This window comes from Amphiura filiformis, chromosome 11 (genome assembly GCF_039555335.1).
Source record: "Amphiura filiformis chromosome 11, Afil_fr2py, whole genome shotgun sequence".
Taxonomy (NCBI): Eukaryota; Metazoa; Echinodermata; class Ophiuroidea; order Amphilepidida; family Amphiuridae; genus Amphiura; species Amphiura filiformis.
The window spans coordinates 10,348,494-10,373,143 of record NC_092638.1 but is presented as its reverse complement, the minus strand read 5'-3'; the positions used below and the strand labels follow the sequence as shown (position 1 = coordinate 10,373,143).

The 24,650-nt window shown below is 36.0% G+C and overlaps 1 protein-coding gene across 1 annotated transcript in view; it reads left to right on the top strand.

The window, feature by feature from the left end:
* The window catches only part of LOC140163468 (uncharacterized), a 51,549-nt gene continuing 26,899 nt past the window's right edge, over positions 1-24,650 (top strand). Inside the window, exons 1-2 of the mRNA XM_072186782.1 lie at positions 1-118; positions 426-689. Of these exons, the coding sequence (XP_072042883.1) occupies positions 79-118; positions 426-689 (304 nt within the window). The 5' untranslated portion in view covers positions 1-78. The remainder of the gene's footprint in view (positions 119-425; positions 690-24,650) is intronic.

Genomic DNA, 24,650 nt, shown 5'->3' with positions numbered 1-24,650 from the left:
GGAAGATGTGTACATCATTCTCTGGAATCATATACATAGGATTGGAAGATGATTTAGAATTACCAAATTTTCCTCAACATGTCTGTGGCGATTAAAGTCGCTATAGCGGCTTTGACAGGTAAGAAACCTTAAACAACAAACAAACATTTGAAGACAAAGTCGGAATTGTCGTCACTAAAGTCATTTTATCTTTTCAATCAGGCCATTTCGTTTTACATTGTAACTATTCAAGTTTGCATGCTTATACTTTTTCAACTTGTTTTGTTCATAATATTTGTGGTTAGTGTTGGGATACAGAGTGTATTGTTGTTTTTGATATAATTATTAGTACTGTTATGGAACTTTGTCCTAAAATACCAGCTAGTTGAATCTTGATATATTTTTTAAAGGTGTGTTTTGTTTTATTATATGTTGTTTATACATAGCCATTGTCTGTGTCTGTGGAGCCAACAACTGCTTCATGTGGCAGCAACCCGACTCAGATCACCCTAAATTGGGCTTGCGTTGGGTCCTGTCTAATAAGGACGTCTTATGTACTTGTACCAAAATTATGTTCGGAGGAATGAACCCGACACCTCTCCCAGGATCAAAGAACTTCTTTTACCCGGATGATCCGTTAACGCTGGTCAACAATGACAATGTCACAGAGCTACGTGAGAGACTAGGATGTGCAACAGCAGATTCCAAAGGTATGTATGTATTCACATGTATTAAATAAATATGATACAGGGTGTTTCAACAAAAGCAATACCCATCTTTGACCCTTATTTCACACAATTAAGGTTATTAACTATTTCAAACTGTTGCGATTTAGTAGTTCACAGCATCTTGCCAATGGTAGTGAGCTTCGGCAAAAACTGCATTGCTCATTTCATAGCGAGCGTGTAGAAGAATTCAAATACCACAGATATACTTTTGTTGGTCCTGTGGTTCTTGAAACAAGAACAGTTTTGTAAAACGTACATAACTCAATAACAACAATAAATTAAGCAAGTTTGTAAAATATATTATTTGTAGAATGAACTTTTGCAAAATATCGAGGTGTTATTTGTCAATAATATATTGATATGGATAATGAAAAAATTTTTTGGTTGCTTCGACCAACAATACCTCGTCTACCCATAACTATTTCCTGATTTTAGTGTCCAGTGGTGTAGATTTCTTTTTGACGTGGGTATGGGTTGGACGAAGTTGTTGAAGCATAATTTATCCAGCACCTTTAATTTGGCGAGCTCTTGTAAACCCGAGGTCCTATGTTGGATTCCCAGGTGGGATCACTGTTTCTGCCTGTCTCCTTTCTTTATTTCTTGCGACGTCGAACCTGGTGAAAAATTATGTTTATTTATATAATTCCCCTCGATCATGCCACATTCATAATACGATCACCATTTTATTGTTGGAAAGTTGGTTTTGTGTGAGGCATTCAATCGGACTAACCATCATTTAAGTGATCCAATCTACATGATCGATATTTATAATGAGGGTTGTCTGTGAGGCACTTTCGCTATTAACCAGAATCGGAACCGAAACTGTGTGGGAGTCTAATAAGAGACACCCGGTGGTTTGAAAAATACGATGCGAAATGATATGGGTGCGGTGCCGAAAGTCAAAACAGTTAATTGTATACCCTATGGCCTCTATTGATTGAATTATTTTCTGCCTATCATAATCAATTCCTCTTTAAAAGGATGAAAACGGCATGGTACAATAGCACTAGCTTGTATTCAAGGAAAAAATATTGCACTATTTTTCGGACGTTGCCATGGGATTGGTCTTCTAAATTATATATATCAAATTGGTATGACATGTGCATATTTAAAATGTCTAAATTGAACACAGGTCTGCATGAGTAATAATTTATGTCTTCGCCTACTATTTTCTGACAACGTATTTAAGTAGAATGCAGCTATTAGACCATGCAAATTCCTAAATTTTGCGACATTCAAATTCATCAATATAAAAGGATGAAACATTTATTGACTCTACAGTAAAGTGCACTGATCATGTTCGTGGTTATCATGTTATGCCCAATAGCTTTCCCACTGTCTCATACCATATGTACCTAAAATATTCATATCACTTTCCATATAGATAGACTGGTTCTATTTTGAAAATATGTGCTTATTTAAGCATAAATATGGTAAAGTGAGTTTTGTTAATTGAAGTATGCTGATTTCAATTATTTTGTCTGCCAATCTGTATTTGAGCACATGACCCTTCAGGGTGCAAAAATTAAACATTCTCCAAATTCATTAAAAAACGTATCCAATTATAATTGGACTTGGCATAATGATCTCAAAATGTAAAATAAATACGTTATGAGGCTTGAGGCTCAACAGGTCGAATGTCAAATAGTCAGATTGTTGTAAAAATGGAAGCAAATTCATCCTCAAGTTCTCTGCTAACTGGCTAGCTGTGACTGCAGGTCGCTATGGGTTTGGGATTTTCATTTGCTACATTAGTGGAACCAATTTTGTTGGCATTCTTAAATCTAAAAGGATCAAAATTTGATTGGTTCCATTTTTTCTATGCCCCCTATGGTTCCCACGAGGGGTCACAGTGGGGCCAAAACCTAAAAATAGCCATCATGTTGTAATGTATCTCAAATTGTTTCTCTCACCATAGGAAATAAAAAAGTCAATTGTCATATTTTTCTGCGGTGCTTAGTTCAGGAGTTATAAAGTCGAATAGGTAAAATGCCAAAACTTTCATACACAGAGTTCAAAATTTAAAAATGGTCCGATTTCATCGAAACTGGTGTCAAATTACTCCCCTTAACATAAGAAATCACAAACAAATACTTAATTCACAATTTTGGTGCAATTTGTATTGTCATGTCCACCTTCAGCGTTAAAGCCGCCAAAGTTCAATTAGTTCATTTCAAAGTTCATTATATCGAGGATGATCATAATTGCAAAAGCAGAGAGTAACATAATTCAATTGAAATAATTACAAAGTGTTGGTCAAAGACTATCTTGCATTGTTAAGGGGAATAATACCTGATTTTCATCAAAATATATCTACATACAAAGTGCTTTTAAACCCACTTTAGTAAATCATTTTAGCCCTATATATTTTTTTGTTTACTGTATCCTAGTAACTCAAATGTGTGTTTCATAACAAACCATAATTTATTCCATTCAACATGTTCAAGTAGGGTACATGAATAGAATACATTAAATCCTTTGTTATACTCTCTATAGAAAATCCAGTGCTGCATGCAAAATAACAGTTAATATTAACACTGAATAAATTAAATAAACACTTACACAATGGATGCATAGTCATTAGTCAATTTAATACTATAATGTGTTGTTAGGAGAAGAAAAGGCTATTAGGTCACCGTATGTCAGGTTATAGGTCAATTGGTTCAGGTCAAATTTAAGCATCAATTTTGAATACACATGTGAGAGTCTGTGATATCATAATGAGGCATAATTTTGATATTCTGTCTTTAACTGGATATATATCGAGAAGTGCAAGGTGGATATGCTAATATACCTTGGATGTAAATGGTGAGTACAATTTAGAATGCCTAGTTGAGATTGATTTCACAAATAAATATAAAATAGTTACCAAAATCACAAAAGTTAAGCTTACGGAAAACTACCCAATATGGTGGTATAGGTGTAGTATTAAGTTTCTGTGAAATAATGTCGCAAGTTAGAAATACAAAATATAGCTCAACATTGAAAATAGAAGCAAACATTTTGGATTTTTTGCTTTTCGAAACCAAGTGAAATTTAACTTACTACAATATTTCGTCCTGTGCGTCGGAGGACTTCATCAGGTATGACTGATTTTGGTCATCTGATCCACTTTCCCGGCAAACAAGTTTGAGTGGTTTCCGGTATTTCTTAGTCTCTTTTGCAGACTTCAGAAGTGGATCGTAGACATGACTCAAGAGGTAGGTGCCCTCCTCCCTGTTTAGGGTGTTGGTGCCCCGTCTTCTAATCTCCATTGCTTCTCTGACTTCTCTGGATCTTTTGTCGTGCTCCCGTCCAAGTATCTTTGATTCTTCCCAATCTATAACGTGGTTTGCCCTTGCTACGTGATCTGATATGGCTGATTTGGTCTGTTCCATTTCCGATGTCCTGCGTTCTGAGCGAGTGAACTTTTTTTCATTTTCCTTTTTGACTTCCGCTTTATGTTCAGCAAGTCTAGTGCCGAACATCCGTGAGGTTTCACCGACATATGAGAGATGACAGTTTTTGCAGCCGATTTCATAAATGCAATTGCCGGTTTTTTTTCCTTTTCACGTTTGTCTTTTGGGTGGACTAGTATTTGTCTGAGAGTGCGGTGGGGTTTCATTGCCGTGTCAACTTTGTGTTTTTATATACTCTTTGGATACGTTCCGAAAGGCCGCTGACATAAGGAATGACCACCATGCCTTTGCTTTTTTCCTCGGCGGTCTTGTTTTCTTTGATCTCAGTTTTTCAGCATCTTTGGTTTTATTATGCATTTGATTTTTTACTTTGTCCATGGCCCAATCCGGGTAGCCACAATTTTTCAAGGCTGCACGCACTCGCTCTTCTTCTTTGATTCTATCTTCCGTTTCCGTTACAACGGAGTTCATGCGGTCAAACAGGGTTCTTATTACACCCATTTTTTGTGGAGAGGGTGTTCTGATTTGAAATTCAGATACTGGTCTGTATGAGTTGGTTTGCGATATACTAAGAGCTTGATAGATCCATCTGGCTTTCTGACAATCAAAGTATCTAAAATGGGATTTGGCCATTTTGTTCCTCTTCAAAGGTAAATTTGATACTCTCAGTTTCGTCGACAGAATTCAGATGGTCAGTTAGGTTTTGTACTTGACCCTCTTAAATTATTTCGAGCACGTCGTCGACATAGCGCCGCCAATACCGTGGCTTAAACTCTAAAGGGGCTGTCGCGATGGCCTGTTGCTCCAAAAATTCCATGAAAAAATTAGCAATGATGGGGCTAACTGGGCTGCCCATCGCGGCGCCAAAACGTTGTCTGTAGATGGTGCCCCGGAATTCAAAATGTCGTCGACATCAAGTTTAGTGCGCTTTTTTAAGTCTTTGTCCCCAATCAGCCTTTGCTTAATTATGCAGAGGGCTTCTTTGATTGGAGTATTTGTAAAGAGTGAAACAACATCATGGGAATTAAAAATTTCATGATCTTCAATGAAAACACCACTGAGTTCTTTTGCAAGGTCTTTGGAATTTTTACATGGTGCTCAGTGTTCCCGATGAGAGGATTGAGTAGGTCGGCTAGCGCTTTAGATGTTTCATAACCGAGAGAGTCTGTGTAATCAACTATAGGTCTTACTGGATTACCCTGCTTGTGAATTTTTGTCGTACAATACAGTCTTGGGGTATTGGCTGTGGTGGGATATAGCAGCCTATACTGAGCATGATCAATTTTGTTTTCCTTTTGGAGTCTAGAGAGGATAGCAATTAAATTGCGCTTGTACTTTGGTGTAGGGTCGGCTTTCAAAGTTTCATATGTCTTTTCATCTTTTAACATTTCGTGTACTTTCTCCTCGTAATTCTCTTTGTCAAGTACAACTGTTGATCTACCTTTATCTGCGCCCATAATCAGGATGGAATCATTTTTCTTTAATGAATTAATAGCCGCCCTCTCCTCTTTAGATATGTTTGACTGGGGAGGCTTGGCATTTCGTAGCACACCAACTACTTCAGCTCTCAAAGCTGGCCTATCATTCGCGGGGATGAAACTACACGCCTTTTCGGTTGCTACTATGAAATCTTCATTTGGTACATGTTCACAACTTACCGCGAAGTTCAAGCCTTTTTGTAAGATTTTTTCCTCCGGATCCGTAAGCTTCTGCTTGGAAAGGTTCGTCATCCATTTCTTGAGCTGATTTCCAGAAAGGTCTACATTATCGTAGCGCTTTAGTAGCGATATTTTGCTCACATTTTTGTCTTTCAACTTCTCTAACTTCGCGGTTTGACGGATTTTGCATTTTTCATTTTCCGTAACACGCGTGTTGTTGACATGAAAATCGACCTGTGATTTTACTTCCGGGTTGACGATCGTTTCTATTTCTTTGTTGATTACCTTGTGTTTTTGGTTTAGGGAAACTAATTTATTGCTGATCACGCGAATTCGTTCCCGAACAAGATCTTTTTCCACCTTTTCAACGATCTTTTTGGCGTTATTAGTCCGAATAGGGCACTTCAGTTTCAGGCTTACCGGCGTTAGATTCAGATCCTTGCAGCGGTGCGTGAATGTCAGATGGTTTTTATGTCTAGAGATTTTCTTGTTTACATTCTCCAAGTCACGTATTTTCTTGACCGTTGGTTGCCCGTATACGTTTCTAACTTCGTTGAATAGATTCATCAGGTTTGTTCAATAAATAAACATTTTGGATGTTTTGCTTTTCGAAACCAAGTGAAATTAAACTCACTACAATATTTCGTCCTATGCGTCGGAGGACTTCATCAGGTATGACTGATTTAGGTCATCTGATCCACTTTCCCGGCAAACAAGTTTGAGTGGTTTCCGGTATTTCTTAGTCTCTTTTGCAGACTTCAGAAGTGGATCGTAGACATGGAGATTAGAAGACGGGGCACCAACACTCTAAACAGGGAGGAGGGCACCGTAAAGTCAAAGAAAAGAGATCGGAGTGGCCCCGTGAAAAGCAAAAGAAGATATACGATTGGCCCATAAAAGGAAGACAAGAGATATTGAGCATGTAAAAAAGCTTATCATAATGGACAAGAAAAAAGACCTATATAGTTGATAAGTATAGTAAAGCAAAGAAAAGATGCCTTATTACAAGGCATCTTTTCTTGACTTTTTAAGGGCCCCTGAGGTCCCTTTTATTTGCTTTTACGGGCCCAGAGTATGATAGTAACAAGTATGTTTTCTTCACTTCTTACGGGCCCCTAGGACCCCGGCCCCGGTGGGTAACGCACCCTTACTCACCCCTTGTCGGCGGCACTGTCCAAACATGTCAATCAGATTGTTGAGTATTATTGGATTGGTTTAATACGTTGACAGGTACCAGGGGGGGCATATAGTCCTTCCGCGAAATGGACAAGCCTTTACCGATAAATCTCACTGGTATAAAGTTCGTCACAGTCATACAAATTAATTATACGATATTAAATACCGTAGAATTCCATACAAGCATAAATGTGATGCGATCAAGCAAAATCAGTCTGATGTAAGCCGGATCAATTTTGGAATTCTTACATTTTCATTTCCAGCGTACTATACAAAGCTTAGTGAAAACCTGCTGTCAATAAGACGTTTGGTTACAAAGTTACAAAAATTTGAACACCGGCACATTAAAAAGAAAGAAACGGTGCAAATCAAGTTCAAAGTTAGAGTACTTTAATTGAGTCATTTTTAACACACCTGAAATACATGAATACACAGTCAACTTAACAACGATAGGGTAGGACTACCAATTATCGGACAACGCCAGTTACCGGACGATTACGTGATTTGGAGCATGTGCAGTCGTTTCTTCAAGTTAACGTGAATTTATATCGCAGCAAATGAAAGAACGGATACTTACTGCATTTAGTTGAGTTGAACAAATAGACGTGTGCCATTTTTTTTTTTTTTTTGCGGGTGTCCGTTAACTAGCTGGGTAGTGTCCAATAACTGGCATAGGCGTCCGATAACTGGCAAGATGCGTCAATGTGGTTTTCAAGCCATATATCTATAATGGCTTAAGGGCTGGGGTATGAACGTTTGGACAGTATTTATTTTGGGACATAAGAGCACATCAGACATATCGAATTGCATTCTGAATACGAAGAATGTCATTCTGATATCAAATAATTTTGATTTTTGAAATTCGCAATTTAATACACATTTTATGGCAAATCATTAAAAATTGATATTTTTGATATTTAACAGTACTTGAAGTAAACTTTATAAATCTGATGATTTATACTTAAAGTGTATGTGTAGGTGGGATGAAAAGCCGACGATCAATTGAAAATTTTGACCTTTCGTATTGAAGATATGGATTTTTTTTCCCAAAACACCAAAAAAAATAGGTCTTTTTGGGAAAAAAATCCATATCTTCAATATGAAAGGTCAAAATTTTCAATTGACCGTCGGCTTTTTCCTCCCTGCTACATACACTTTAAGAATATATCATTAGATTTATATAATTTACTTCGAGGACTGTTATCACTAGTGGAAGTTTTGGATGAGAAAACGGACATTTTGATGAGAAACGGCCAAAATGGTGAGAATTTAATTTTATCATTCTTTTGGATGAGAAAATAATAATCGAGGATTAGCAATTGTCACCAGTTTTAATAAGACAATAATGATTGACACACACACCAGGAAGTTTCTCATCCAAGAGAATGAGAAAATTAAATTCTCACCATTTTGGCCGATTCTCATCAAAATGTCCGTTTTCTCATCCAAAACTTCCACTAGTGTAGGAGTTCGTTATCACAGTCTTTATTTAACACGCCACGCCGGTAGATGTCGTTGTTAAGCAGTGTTTGAGTTGTTGGTGGTGGTGGGAGGGGGGTAATAGACAGTCGATAACCGACAATCAATGATCAATTAATTTTCAATTTTCAACTAAATTCTAAAACCTAACACGGAAATGATGATCACAGACTGTCATGTTCAATCGCAGTCGCTAAGGATGATTAGGGGAGTGTTATATTTGTGTGGTTGAGGGTGGTGGAGGAAAATCGATAATCGATTATCGTGTAACCCCCCCCCCCCCCCCCCACACCCCCACGTTCAAGTTTCATACGTTTTCATAAGTATTTACTTATAGAGTGCTTGCACATAAGGTCATTAGTTCAAATCATCTCCTCTTTTGGCACGCTCCAGAAGATATGCAAATGGATGCAGTACAAAAGAATTATTTGACCACTATCTAAATAAAAGATTAGTTGCTTTATTTTGTGCCCACATCATAGCCTATCTATTAATAAATAGTCATGGAAATTTTTTCACGCGGTACCTATGCATTGAACTATATCATGCTGATCACTCACATCTGTAAGATTAGTATGTATGAAAAGAGCGCTATTGTATTCAATCTATGATTGTAGACATACACAGGTGATAGGTGCAACCTGCTTGCAGTGCAGGGCGATATAGTCAAAATTGATACAATTAGTTGTTTTATTTTATATCCACATCATAGCTTATGCACTATCTAATATTCATTGAAAATTTGGAGTGATTCTTTCAAGTAGTTTTAAAGTTATAGCCAAAAGATTAAAATCAGATGTTAATTTTAGCGATTGCCTCAGACAATCCCCGAAAAATGTCCTTGAAACGCTTTAGGCATCTTGAATGAAATCAAAAGTGTATTTTTTATGTGTTTAAAAATGTTCAATATTAGGAATTAGAAGAAAGCTGGGCCATCAATTAACACTTGTCCCTTCCCCACCCCCCATCATACAATGTTGCGACACTTTGGAGACACGCTGAACACATTTGCACGTTTCAACATTGCACGGGGGAGTGGGGGACTTATTTTCCCCTAAAGACGCTTTAATTGCAATACTGGGTAAAAACCACATGTGCCTGCTAACGGTCAAATTTTTTTTATTGCATGAGGTGAAAGGGTTTTGGTAGTAGTCTACAAAAGGGCACATCAAAAATTCCTCCGGAGCTTGTTGCCATAGCAACGGCAGATTTTATGATTTTGGCGATTTTTGCTTATTTTGGGGTGAAAATAGGGGAAAATATGCACTTTTCTGAATTGCTCCTGACTTTAAATTTGAGGTCACATTAAAAAACAACCTTACCACCATAAAGTACTATCTTTGTGCTTTCCCCAGATGCAAGAAATATTTCAATAATATTTCCCTATGTGCAATTTTAGGGCTGGGCAACATTGCCAATTTAGCACTTTTGAAAAAATGCAATTTTTACCCTATCTTTGAAGTCTAAAAACTAATTTTGCTTGAGCACCGAGAATTATTTCCTCTTTGTTGGTACTTGGGCAGACATTGCCCCTTCCAAATCTGGTAAAAAAATTCTGGGGCTATTTGACCTGTAAAGCCAGTGTTGCCAGAAAGTTTGATAATTTTCAAAAAATGCATTTTTCGAAATAATGCATTATTTTCTACATATTTACTCATGTAACCTTTAATACCACCAACTTAATTGAAATATTTGCACACTTTGCACACGTGATTAGACACACCTGCAACGGAAGCAACACTTTGAGGCTGGGGACAAGCTCTGTCTTGCAAAAACCGGTATTGCCAGAAAATCTTACTTTATTATATCCAAATTTCCAATTTGTGCGTTTTACAATTATTTATTCAGTTAATTTTATACCATCAATGTTAGTTGAATAGAATGTGCATTCAAACATCATATGATACAATATAGGTTCAGACACATGGGCGAGTTTTTCGACAGGTGCCTTCGTACACCTTAGGCATAGGCGACCTTGAGGATACTAAGCCTAGTTTTTACCAAAAAAAAGTAATTTTTACATGGGAAATTTTTTTGAAAAATGACATAATCTTGGAAAGTGTATCATCTTACTAAGATATATGTTTGAATCAAAAAAGTAAATCACATCATTTTTCTGTGACCTATGGTTTTTGACCTATGACCTCTTGGAATTCATAAGTGGGCCCAAAATGCAGGTTTTTAATGATTTTGGTGATTTTGGGCAAAAATTGACCTTTTTTTTAACCATTTTTAGCAATGTTTTGCATTACAAAAGTTTAAATTACACTTAAGTTTATTGACAAATAGGGCTTCTTTAAGTTTAGGCTATTGAGAGAATTCAACGAGTATGCAGTTTCCACGGCAACGGCTATTTTATAATGCTCATTTTTAAGTAAATATCTGTAAAATAGAGCTAATTTCCCAGTAAAATTAGTAAAAAAATGGATGTAAATGGCCGTTTCCATGGAAACTGTCTTCTCTTTGAATTCTCCTAATAGCTTAAAATTTTATGCCAATAAAACAGTTTTTTTGGCTTGATGATAATCCTGTTAATGCGTATACTCGAAACTGCTGATTCTTGATTACGAATCCAAAAGGCATGGCCGAGTGAACTCGTATCAACGAAAAACAGTTTCAAGTATATTCTCTGATTTAAACCACTGCTTTATACTAACAATAGGCCTATCAATACTCAAAAAATTACAAAATTTACTGAACAAATCTGAAGAAATTATCACAAAAACATCCATTGTAAAATACATGCAGTAATTTTACGGTAATTTCTGGCAGCAACATTGCCTCTATTGTTCCGGTGAAATTTTCTAAAGAAATACACAAGTGTATAAGAAAATATACTTTATTGTTACGTAATTTTACAACTTTTCAGAAGAATTTTTACAGGATGTTAACTTCGCTGTCAGAAATGTTTGTTAAATTAATCGCCATTCCTCCCTTTCTCTTCTCTTTTCCCTTCCCCTTTCTCTTCTCTTCTCTCCTTTCCTCTTTTTTTTTTTTTTTTGAGGGGGAGGGTGGCTGGAAGGAGGAAGCTGCCCCCCCTGAATTCACGTCTGGGCCTTAGCGGGGATATTAAACTGCATTCCATCACCCGAATGATGAAAGTTTACAACACAATATTCATTGAATTCAACATTGATTTTTAAGCCGATATAATCCAACCAATTGGGCAGTAACAACACCAGTTTGATGCAGACGGGACCCAGTAATGGCCAACTGAATTTTGACCATCACTTGGCTCAATGGATTCTTCTATAGCCCACTTTATTCGCCCCAAACACTCAATGTGGACTGGGATCTAGGCCCACATACATAAATATTTTTCTGGTATGCAGGATTTGGTAAATCTTTAGATCCTTCATGTTTTATTATAAAGACCATCGAATGTTATCTTCCACAGTTGATCACATCCTTACATACCTGAATCTGGGCATCTCGGGAGGGGAATATTTAAAATTGTGAGTCTTTCAGGGAACATGTTAAACATCGGCCCTTTCAAAGGGAAGCTTTAGTAAGGGTATGGAAGTAAGAGAGGTCTTCTTCTGTGTCAAATGTATTTAGCAATTTATTATTCACAATCAAATTAATCAGAGCAATTTTGAAATTTGACCCGTACATGAAGTTTGACCTGAAGTGGCCTCTGCTGTGATTTTAACATATTCCCCTCGCGGTTTATATTTACCAAGTTTGAGCCCAATCACAGCTATTTCAACCCCTAAATGACCTTCGACCTCAACATCCTTTAGGGTATTATGTATTATATCTTTTCTCCCATTAATGATCATATCATTGTTACCATGATACTTTTGGAATGGCAATTTTAACCAAATTGATAGCATACACAAACGGATAGAAAATTATTTTGAGGATTGTGTTAGAAACTAGGGAAAATGGTTGAAAATAGGGAGTGTTTTAATTGCAACAGCACATCATGACCCACTAGCTTCATCACCAGTTGGATTGTAAACTGGTAAAATATTGTCTGCATGGTTGTTTCCATGTGAACATGTGAAGACAGTGATGTTACCTTTCCACCCTGGACAAGTATCCCGTCAACAGGTCCTGTTCCAGTATAAACGTAGAAGTAGAGGTAGAAGTAGAAATTGATGGCATCGGAACAATAAGGATGTCTTAATTTAGGGGAGAATTTCAATGAGGGTGTCAAATAATGCAAACGTCAATATTGATGCCCGCATGGGAGTTTGAAGTTTATATTATTTCGTATCATTCATTTTACCGGGCTATATTTCTAAACAAATGCACGCATGTTTTGACGAACTCAAAAGTTACGTTATGGGTAAATTAATTGTCATATAATCTGGTAACACCATTATATTGCCTAAGTTTCAAAACCTGTTTGAGATGGTGGTAAAAAGGTCCCATTTTTGCCCCAAATGACCAAAATCATTAAAATCCTACATTTTAGGCTTTCTTATGAATTCCAAGAGGTCATAGGTCAAAAACCACAGGTCACAGAAAAATGTTGTGATTTACTTTTCTGATCCAAACATCCATCTTAGTAAGCTGATGCACTTTTCAATCAAGATGCATATAATTATGTCATTAAAAAAAAAATTCCATGCAAAAATGACTATTTTTGGTCAAAACTAGGCTTAGTATACTCAAGGTCCCCTAAGCCTATGGCTTGCTATGCCACCTGTCGATAAACTCGCCCATGTGTCTGAACCTGTATTGTATCAGATGATGTTTGAATGCACATTCTATTCAACTAACATTGATAGTATAAAATTAGCCGAATAAATAATTGTAAAACACACAAATTGGAAATTTGGATTAATAAAGTAAGATTTTCTGGCAATACCGGTTTTTGCAGGACAGGACTTGTCCCCAGCCTCAAAGTGCTGCTTATGTTGCAGTGTGTGTCTAATCATGTGTGCAAAGTGTGCAAATATTTCAATTAAGTTGGTGGTATTAAAGGTTACATGAGTAAATATGTAGAAAATGCATTATTTTGAAAAATGCATTTTTTGAAAATTATTAAACTTTCTGGCAACACTGGCTTTACAGGTCAAATAGCCCCAGAGATTTTTTACCAAATTTGGAAGGGGCAATGTCTGCCCAAGTACCAACAAAGAGAAAATAATTCTCGGTGCTCAAGCAAAATTAGTTTTTAGACTTCAAAGATAGGGTAAAAATTACATTTTTCAAAATGCTAAATTGGCAATGTTGCCCAGCCCTAAAATTGCACATAGGGAAATATTATTGAAATATTTTTTGTATCTGGGGAAAGCACAAAGATAGTACTTTATGGTGGTAATTTTGTTTTTTTAATGTGACCTCAAATTTAAAGTCAGGAGCAATTCAGAAAAGTACATATTTTCCTTTATTTTCACCCCAAAATAAGCAAAAATCGTCAAAATCATAAAATCTGCCGTTGCTGTGGCAACGAGCTCCGGAGGAATTTTTTATGTGACATTTTGTAACCTACTACCAAACCCCTTTCACCTCATGCAATAAAAATTTTTTGACCGTTAGCAGGCACATGTGGTTTTTACCCAGTATTGCAATTAATGTTTCAAGACATATTTCGGGGATTGTATGAGGCAATCGCTAAAATTAACATCTGATTTTAAACTTTTGGCTGTAACTTTAAAACTACTTGATAGAATTACTCCAAATTTTCAATGAATATTAGTTAATGCATAAGCTATGATGTGGATATAAAATAAAACAACTTATTGTATCAATTTTGACTATATCGCCCTGCACTACAAGCAGGTTGCACCCATCACCTGTGTATGTCTATAATCATAGATTGAATACAATAGCGCTCTTTTCAAACATTACTAATCTTACAGATGTGAGTGATCAGCATGATATAGTTCAGTGGATATGTATCGCGTGAACGCTGCAGTGCAGGGCAATATAGTCAAAAACGACCTTTTTCACCTTTTTTTCAGATCAACGCCCTCCCCAAAGCAAAAAACAAAACAAAAAAAACGAACCAATAAAAAAAATCGCATTAGTACGCTCATGAAGTAGGCCTACTCATGCAGAAATATCTTTAAAATTGATCATTTTATTTGCGTGAAATGGTAAAGTGCGATTGTAAATCGTCCCATTGAATCACATAGTGATTTGACGGTTTACCATAGTCTAATACTGAATATTAATACAAGGAGTTTCTTTAATTTAGAAATGGTAAACCGTTGACAAAATTCATAATTTAGGCCGATTTGGTGTCAACTTTTATTTGGAAAGTGTTTTGTTTGAAAGCTTGTTCAAAACTACATCTAATTTTACTATTTTACGTTTTGTTAGCTCTAACATTATTTACATTTTACTGATTTTAGCAAATGTAAATCGTCTGTCGAGATTTACCATTTTCATAATCACGAGAATGCAATGCGCACCCATATATCACGGAATCCCGTAATTATTTCAACATGACAGCGTGGTGTAATGGACAGTACTTCAGACGGTGAAACGAAAGGCTAGTGGTTCGAGCCCCAACAGTTTCACTTTTTTTTTCCTTTTTTTTGTGTGACTTATTCAAACCAGTAAACTTTTCTTCTATATTCATGACAATTGACATTGTGAAACACGAAAATAAGTTTTAAAACCCTAATTTATCTATGGCATGACAATTGATTGGTTTTTTTAATTGTAATAAAGACACACATAGATCCGGACATCTTTAAATGTCATGAATATGGGCAATATAGCAATTGTCAGATAACACTAGTGGAAGTTTTGGATGAGAAAACGGACATTTTGATGAGAAACGGCCAAAATGGTGAGAATTTAATTTTATCATTCTTTTGGATGAGAAAATAATAATCGGGGATTAGCAATTGTCACCAGTTTTAATAAGACAATAATGATTGACACACACACCAGGAAGTTTCTCATCCAAGAGAATGAGAAAATTAAATTCTCACCATTTTGGCCGATTCTCATCAAAATGTCCGTTTTCTCATCCAAAACTTCCACTAGTGTAGGAGTTCGTTATCACAGTCTTTATTTAACACGCCATGCCGGTAGATGTCGTTGTTAAGCAGTGTTTGAGTTGTTGGTGGTGGTGGGAGGGGGTAATAGACAGTCGATAACCGACAATCAATGATCAATTAATTTTCAATTTTCAATTAAATTCTAAAACCTAACACGGAAATGATGATCACAGACTGTCATGTTCAATCGCAGTCGCTAAGGATGATTAGGGGAGTGTTATATTTGTGTGGTTGAGGGTGGTGGAGGAAAATCGATAATCGATTATCGTGTAACCCCCTCCCCACACACCCCACGTTCAAGTTTCATACGTTTTCATAAGTATTTACTTATAGAGTGCTTGCACATAAGGTCATTAGTTCAAATCATCTCCTCTTTTGGCACGCTCCAGAAGATATGCAAATGGATGCAGTACAAAAGAATTATTTGACCACTATCTAAATAAAAGATTAGTTGCTTTATTTTGTGCCCACATCATAGCTTATCTATTAATAAATAGTCATGGAAATTTTTCACGCGGTACCTATGCATTGAACTATATCATGCTGATCACTCACATCTGTAAGATTAGTATGTATGAAAAGAGCGCTATTGTATTCAATCTATGATTGTAGACATACACAGGTGATAGGTGCAACCTGCTTGCAGTGCAGGGCGATATAGTCAAAATTGATACAATTAGTTGTTTTATTTTATATCCACATCATAGCTTATGCACTATCTAATATTCATTGAAAATTTGGAGTGATTCTTTCAAGTAGTTTTAAAGTTATAGCCAAAAGATTAAAATCAGATGTTAATTTTAGCGATTGCCTCAGACAATCCCCGAAAAATGTCCTTGAAACGCTTTAGGCATCTTGAATGAAATCAAAAGTGTATTTTTAATGTGGATAAAAATGTTCAATATTAGGAATTAGAAGAAAGCTGGGCCATCAATTAACACTTGTCCCTTCCCCACCCCCCATCATACAATGTTGCGACACTTTGGAGACACGCTGAACACATTTGCACGTTTCAACATTGCACGGGGAGTGGGGGACTTATTTTCCCTAAAGACGCTTTAATGTTTCAAGACATATTTCGGGGATTGTATGAGGCAATCGCTAAAATTAACATCTGATTTTAAACTTTTGGCTGTAACTTTAAAACTACTTGATAGAATTACTCCAAATTTTCAATGAATATTAGTTAATGCATAAGCTATGATGTGGATATAAAATAAAACAACTTATTGTATCAATTTTGACTATATCGCCCTGCACTACAAGCAGGTTGCACCCATCACCTGTGTATGTCTATAATCATAGATTGAATACAATAGCGCTCTTTTCAAACATTACTAATCTTACAGATGTGAGTGATCAGCATGATATAGTTCAGTGGATATGTATCGCGTGAACGCTGCAGTGCAGGGCAATATAGTCAAAAAACGACCTTTTTCACCTTTTTCAGATCAACGCCCTCCCCCAAAGCAAAAAAAAAAAAAAAAAAACCGAACCAATAAAAAAATCGCATTAGTACGCTCATGAAGTAGGCCTACTCATGCAGAAATATCTTTAAAATTGATCATTTTATTTGCGTGAAATGGTAAAGTGCGATTGTAAATCGTCCCATTGAATCACATAGTGATTTGACGGTTTACCATAGTCTAATACTGAATATTAATACAAGGAGTTTCTTTAATTTAGAAATGGTAAACCGTTGACAAAATTCATAATTTAGGCCGATTTGGTGTCAACTTTTATTTGGAAAGTGTTTTGTTTGAAAGCTTGTTCAAAACTACATCTAATTTTACTATTTTACGTTTTGTTAGCTCTAACATTATTTACATTTTACTGATTTTAGCAAATGTAAATCGTCTGTCGAGATTTACCATTTTCATAATCACGAGAATGCAATGCGCACCCATATATCACGGAATCCCGTAATTATTTCAACATGACAGCGTGGTGTAATGGACAGTACTTCAGACGGTGAAACGAAAGGCTAGTGGTTCGAGCCCCAACAGTTTCACTTTTTTTTTCCTTTTTTTTTGTGTGACTTATTCAAACCAGTAAACTTTTCTTCTATATTCATGACAATTGACATTGTGAAACACGAAAATAAGTTTTAAAACCCTAATTTATCTATGGCATGATAATTGATTGGGTTTTTTTTTAATTGTAATAAAGACACACATAGATCCGGACATCTTTAAATGTCATGAATATGGGCAATATAGCAATTGTCAGATAACACTAGTGGAAGTTTTGGATGAGAAAACGGACATTTTGATGAGAAACGGCCAAAATGGTGAGAATTTAATTTTATCATTCTTTTGGATGAGAAAATAATAATCGGGGATTAGCAATTGTCACCAGTTTTAATAAGACAATAATGATTGACACACACACCAGGAAGTTTCTCATCCAAGAGAATGAGAAAATTAAATTCTCACCATTTTGGCCGATTCTCATCAAAATGTCCGTTTTCTCATCCAAAACTTCCACTAGTGTAGGAGTTCGTTATCACAGTCTTTATTTAACACGCCATGCCGGTAGATGTCGTTGTTAAGCAGTGTTTGAGTTGTTGGTGGTGGTGGGAGGGGGTAATAGACAGTCGATAACCGACAATCAATGATCAATTAATTTTCAATTTTCAATTAAATTCTAAAACCTAACACGGAAATGATGATCACAGACTGTCATGTTCAATCGCAGTCGCTAAGGATGATTAGGGGGGGGGGGAGTGTTATATTTGTGTGGTTGAGGGTGGTGGAGGAAAATCGATAATCGATTATCGTGTAACCCCCTCCCCACACACCCCACGTTCAAGTTTCATACGTTTTCATAAGTATTTACTTATAGAGTGCTTGCACATAAGGTCATTAGTTCAAATCATCTCCTCTTTTGGCACGCTCCAGAAGATATGCAAATGGATGCAGTACAAAAGAATTATTTGACCACTATCTAAATAAAAGATTAGTTGCTTTATTTTGTGCCCACATCATAGCCTATCTATTAATAAATAGTCATGGAAATTTTTTCACGCGGTACCTATGCATTGAACTATATCATGCTGATCACTCACATCTGTAAGATTAGTATGTATGAAAAGAGCGCTATTGTATTCAATCTATGATTGTAGACATACACAGGTGATAGGTGCAACCTGCTTGCAGTGCAGGGCGATATAGTCAAAATTGATACAATTAGTTGTTTTATTTTATATCCACATCATAGCTTATGCACTATCTAATATTCATTGAAAATTTGGAGTGATTCTTTCAAGTAGTTTTAAAGTTATAGCCAAAAGATTAAAATCAGATGTTAATTTTAGCGATTGCCTCAGACAATCCCCGAAAAATGTCCTTGAAACGCTTTAGGCATCTTGAATGAAATCAAAAGTGTATTTTTAATGTGGATAAAAATGTTCAATATTAGGAATTAGAAGAAAGCTGGGCCATCAATTAACACTTGTCCCTTCCCCACCCCCCATCATACAATGTTGCGACACTTTGGAGACACGCTGAACACATTTGCACGTTTCAACATTGCACGGGGGAGTGGGGACTTATTTTCCCCTAAAGACGCTTTAATGTTTCAAGACATATTTCGGGGATTGTATGAGGCAATCGCTAAAATTAACATCTGATTTTAAACTTTTGGCTGTAACTTTAAAACTACTTGATAGAATTACTCCAAATTTTCAATGAATATTAGTTAATGCATAAGCTATGATGTGGATATAAAATAAAACAACTTATTGTATCAATTTTGACTATATCGCCCTGCACTACAAGCAGGTTGCACCCATCACCTGTGTATGTCTATAATCATAGATTGAATACAATAGCGCTCTTTTCAAACATTACTAATCTTACAGATGTGAGTGATCAGCATGATATAGTTCAGTGGATATGTATCGCGTGAACGCTGCAGTGCAGGGCAATATAGTCAAAAAACGACCTTTTTCACCTTTTTCAGATCAACGCCCTCCCCCAAAGCAAAAAAAAAAACAAAAAAAACGAACCAATAAAAAAATCGCATTAGTACGCTCATGAAGTAGGCCTACTCATGCAGAAATATCTTTAAAATTGATCATTTTATTTGCGTGAAATGGTAAAGTGCGATTGTAAATCGTCCCATTGAATCACATAGTGATTTGACGGTTTACCATAGTCTAATACTGAATATTAATACAAGGAGTTTCTTTAATTTAGAAATGGTAAACCGTTGACAAAATTCATAATTTAGGCCGATTTGGTGTCAACTTTTATTTGGAAAGTGTTTTGTTTGAAAGCTTGTTCAAAACTACATCTAATTTTACTATTTTACGTTTTGTTAGCTCTAACATTATTTACATTTTACTGATTTTAGCAAATGTAAATCGTCTGTCGAGATTTACCATTTTCATAATCACGAGAATGCAATGCGCACCCATATATCACGGAATCCCGTAATTATTTCAACATGACAGCGTGGTGTAATGGACAGTACTTCAGACGGTGAAACGAAAGGCTAGTGGTTCGAGCCCCAACAGTTTCACTTTTTTTTTTTTCCTTTTTTTTGTGTGACTTATTCAAACCAGTAAACTTTTCTTCTATATTCATGACAATTGACATTGTGAAACACGAAAATAAGTTTTAAAACCCTAATTTATCTATGGCATGATAATTGATTGGGTTTTTTAATTGTAATAAAGACACACATAGATCCGGACATCTTTAAATGTCATGAATATGGGCAATATAGCAATTGTCAGATAACACTAGTGGAAGTTTTGGATGAGAAAACGGACATTTTGATGAGAAACGGCCAAAATGGTGAGAATTTAATTTTATCATTCTTTTGGATGAGAAAATAATAATCGGGGATTAGCAATTGTCACCAGTTTTAATAAGACAATAATGATTGACACACACACCAGGAAGTTTCTCATCCAAGAGAATGAGAAAATTAAATTCTCACCATTTTGGCCGATTCTCATCAAAATGTCCGTTTTCATCCAAAACTTCCACTAGTGTAGGAGTTCGTTATCACAGTCTTTATTTAACACGCCATGCCGGTAGATGTCGTTGTTAAGCAGTGTTTGAGTTGTTGGTGGTGGTGGGAGGGGGGGGTAATAGACAGTCGATAACCGACAATCAATGATCAATTAATTTTCAATTTTCAATTAAATTCTAAAACCTAACACGGAAATGATGATCACAGACTGTCATGTTCAATCGCAGTCGCTAAGGATGATTAGGGGGGGGGGGGAGTGTTATATTTGTGTGGTTGAGGGTGGTGGAGGAAAATCGATAATCGATTATCGTGTAACCCCCCCCCCACACACCCCACGTTCAAGTTTCATACGTTTTCATAAGTATTTACTTATAGAGTGCTTGCACATAAGGTCATTAGTTCAAATCATCTCCTCTTTTGGCACGCTCCAGAAGATATGCAAATGGATGCAGTACAAAAGAATTATTTGACCACTATCTAAATAAAAGATTAGTTGCTTTATTTTGTGCCCACATCATAGCCTATCTATTAATAAATAGTCATGGAAATTTTTTCACGCGGTACCTATGCATTGAACTATATCATGCTGATCACTCACATCTGTAAGATTAGTATGTATGAAAAGAGCGCTATTGTATTCAATCTATGATTGTAGACATACACAGGTGATAGGTGCAACCTGCTTGCAGTGCAGGGCGATATAGTCAAAATTGATACAATTAGTTGTTTTATTTTATATCCACATCATAGCTTATGCACTATCTAATATTCATTGAAAATTTGGAGTGATTCTTTCAAGTAGTTTTAAAGTTATAGCCAAAAGATTAAAATCAGATGTTAATTTTAGCGATTGCCTCAGACAATCCCCGAAAAATGTCCTTGAAACGCTTTAGGCATCTTGAATGAAATCAAAAGTGTATTTTTAATGTGGATAAAAATGTTCAATATTAGGAATTAGAAGAAAGCTGGCGCCGACCTTCGCACTTTACCCTCTCCCCACCCCCCATCATACAATGTTGCGACACTTTGGAGACACGCTGAACACATTTGCACGTTTCAACATTGCACGGGGAGTGGGGGACTTATTTTCCCTAAAGACGCTTTAATGTTTCAAGACATATTTCGGGGATTGTATGAGGCAATCGCTAAAATTAACATCTGATTTTAAACTTTTGGCTGTAACTTTAAAACTACTTGATAGAATTACTCCAAATTTTCAATGAATATTAGTTAATGCATAAGCTATGATGTGGATATAAAATAAAACAACTTATTGTATCAATTTTGACTATATCGCCCTGCACTACAAGCAGGTTGCACCCATCACCTGTGTATGTCTATAATCATAGATTGAATACAATAGCGCTCTTTTCAAACATTACTAATCTTACAGATGTGAGTGATCAGCATGATATAGTTCAGTGGATATGTATCGCGTGAACGCTGCAGTGCAGGGCAATATAGTCAAAAACGACCTTTTTCACCTTTTTCAGATCAACGCCCTCCCCCAAAGCAAAAACAAAACAAAAAAAACCGAACCAATAAAAAAAATCGCATTAGTACGCTCATGAAGTAGGCCTACTCATGCAGAAATATCTTTAAAATTGATCATTTTATTTGCGTGAAATGGTAAAGTGCGATTGTAAATCGTCCCATTGAATCACATAGTGATTTGACGGTTTACCATAGTCTAATACTGAATATTAATACAAGGAGTTTCTTTAATTTAGAAATGGTAAACCGTTGACAAAATTCATAATTTAGGCCGATTTGGTGTCAACTTTTATTTGGAAAGTGTTTTGTTTGAAAGCTTGTTCAAAACTACATCTAATTTTACTATTTTACGTTTTGTTAGCTCTAACATTATTTACATTTTACTGATTTTAGCAAATGTAAATCGTCTGTCGAGATTTACCATTTTCATAATCACGAGAATGCAATGCGCACCCATATATCACGGAATCCCGTAATTATTTCAACATGACAGCGTGGTGTAATGGACAGTACTTCAGACGGTGAAACGAAAGGCTAGTGGTTCGAGCCCCAACAGTTTCACTTTTTTTTCCTTTTTTTTGTGTGACTTATTCAAACCAGTAAACTTTTCTTCTCTATTCATGACAATTGACATTGTGAAACACGAAAATAAGTTTTAAAACCCTAATTTATCTATGGCATGATAATTGATTGGGTTTTTTTTTTGTAATAAAGACACACATAGATCCGGACATCTTTAAATGTCATGAATATGGGCAATATAGCAATTGTCAGATAACACTAGTGGAAGTTTTGGATGAGAAAACGGACATTTTGATGAGAAACGGCCAAAATGGTGAGAATTTAATTTTATCATTCTTTTGGATGAGAAAATAATAATCGGGGATTAGCAATTGTCACCAGTTTTAATAAGACAATAATGATTGACACACACACCAGGAAGTTTCTCATCCAAGAGAATGAGAAAATTAAATTCTCACCATTTTGGCCGATTCTCATCAAAATGTCCGTTTTCTCATCCAAAACTTCCACTAGTGTAGGAGTTCGTTATCACAGTCTTTATTTAACACGCCATGCCGGTAGATGTCGTTGTTAAGCAGTGTTTGAGTTGTTGGTGGTGGTGGGGGGGGGTAATAGACAGTCGATAACCGACAATCAATGATCAATTAATTTTCAATTTTCAATTAAATTCTAAAACCTAACACGGAAATGATGATCACAGACTGTCATGTTCAATCGCAGTCGCTAAGGATGATTAGGGGAGTGTTATATTTGTGTGGTTGAGGGTGGTGGAGGAAAATCGATAATCGATTATCGTGTAACCCCCCTCCCCACACACCCCACGTTCAAGTTTCATACGTTTTCATAAGTATTTACTTATAGAGTGCTTGCACATAAGGTCATTAGTTCAAATCATCTCCTCTTTTGGCACGCTCCAGAAGATATGCAAATGGATGCAGTACAAAAGAATTATTTGACCACTATCTAAATAAAAGATTAGTTGCTTTATTTTGTGCCCACATCATAGCCTATCTATTAATAAATAGTCATGGAAATTTTTTCACGCGGTACCTATGCATTGAACTATATCATGCTGATCACTCACATCTGTAAGATTAGTATGTATGAAAAGAGCGCTATTGTATTCAATCTATGATTGTAGACATACACAGGTGATAGGTGCAACCTGCTTGCAGTGCAGGGCGATATAGTCAAAATTGATACAATTAGTTGTTTTATTTTATATCCACATCATAGCTTATGCACTATCTAATATTCATTGAAAATTTGGAGTGATTCTTTCAAGTAGTTTTAAAGTTATAGCCAAAAGATTAAAATCAGATGTTAATTTTAGCGATTGCCTCAGACAATCCCCGAAAAATGTCCTTGAAACGCTTTAGGCATCTTGAATGAAATCAAAAGTGTATTTTTAATGTGGATAAAAATGTTCAATATTAGGAATTAGAAGAAAGCTGGGCCATCAATTAACACTTGTCCCTTCCCCACCCCCCATCATACAATGTTGCGACACTTTGGAGACACGCTGAAAACATTTGCACGTTTCAACATTGCACGGGGGAGTGGGGGACTTATTTTCCCCTAAAGACGCTTTAATGTTTCAAGACATATTTCGGGGATTGTATGAGGCAATCGCTAAAATTAACATCTGATTTTAAACTTTTGGCTGTAACTTTAAAACTACTTGATAGAATTACTCCAAATTTTCAATGAATATTAGTTAATGCATAAGCTATGATGTGGATATAAAATAAAACAACTTATTGTATCAATTTTGACTATATCGCCCTGCACTACAAGCAGGTTGCACCCATCACCTGTGTATGTCTATAATCATAGATTGAATACAATAGCGCTCTTTTCATACATTACTAATCTTACAGATGTGAGTGATCAGCATGATATAGTTCAGTGGATATGTATCGCGTGAACGCTGCAGTGCAGGGCAATATAGTCAAAAACGACCTTTTTCACCTTTTTCAGATCAACGCCCTCCCCAAAGCAAAAACAAAACAAAAAAACCGAACCAATAAAAAAAATCGCATTAGTACGCTCATGAAGTAGGCCTACTCATGCAGAAATATCTTTAAAATTGATCATTTTATTTGCGTGAAATGGTAAAGTGCGATTGTAAATCGTCCCATTGAATCACATAGTGATTTGACGGTTTACCATAGTCTAATACTGAATATTAATACAAGGAGTTTCTTTAATTTAGAAATGGTAAACCGTTGACAAAATTCATAATTTAGGCCGATTTGGTGTCAA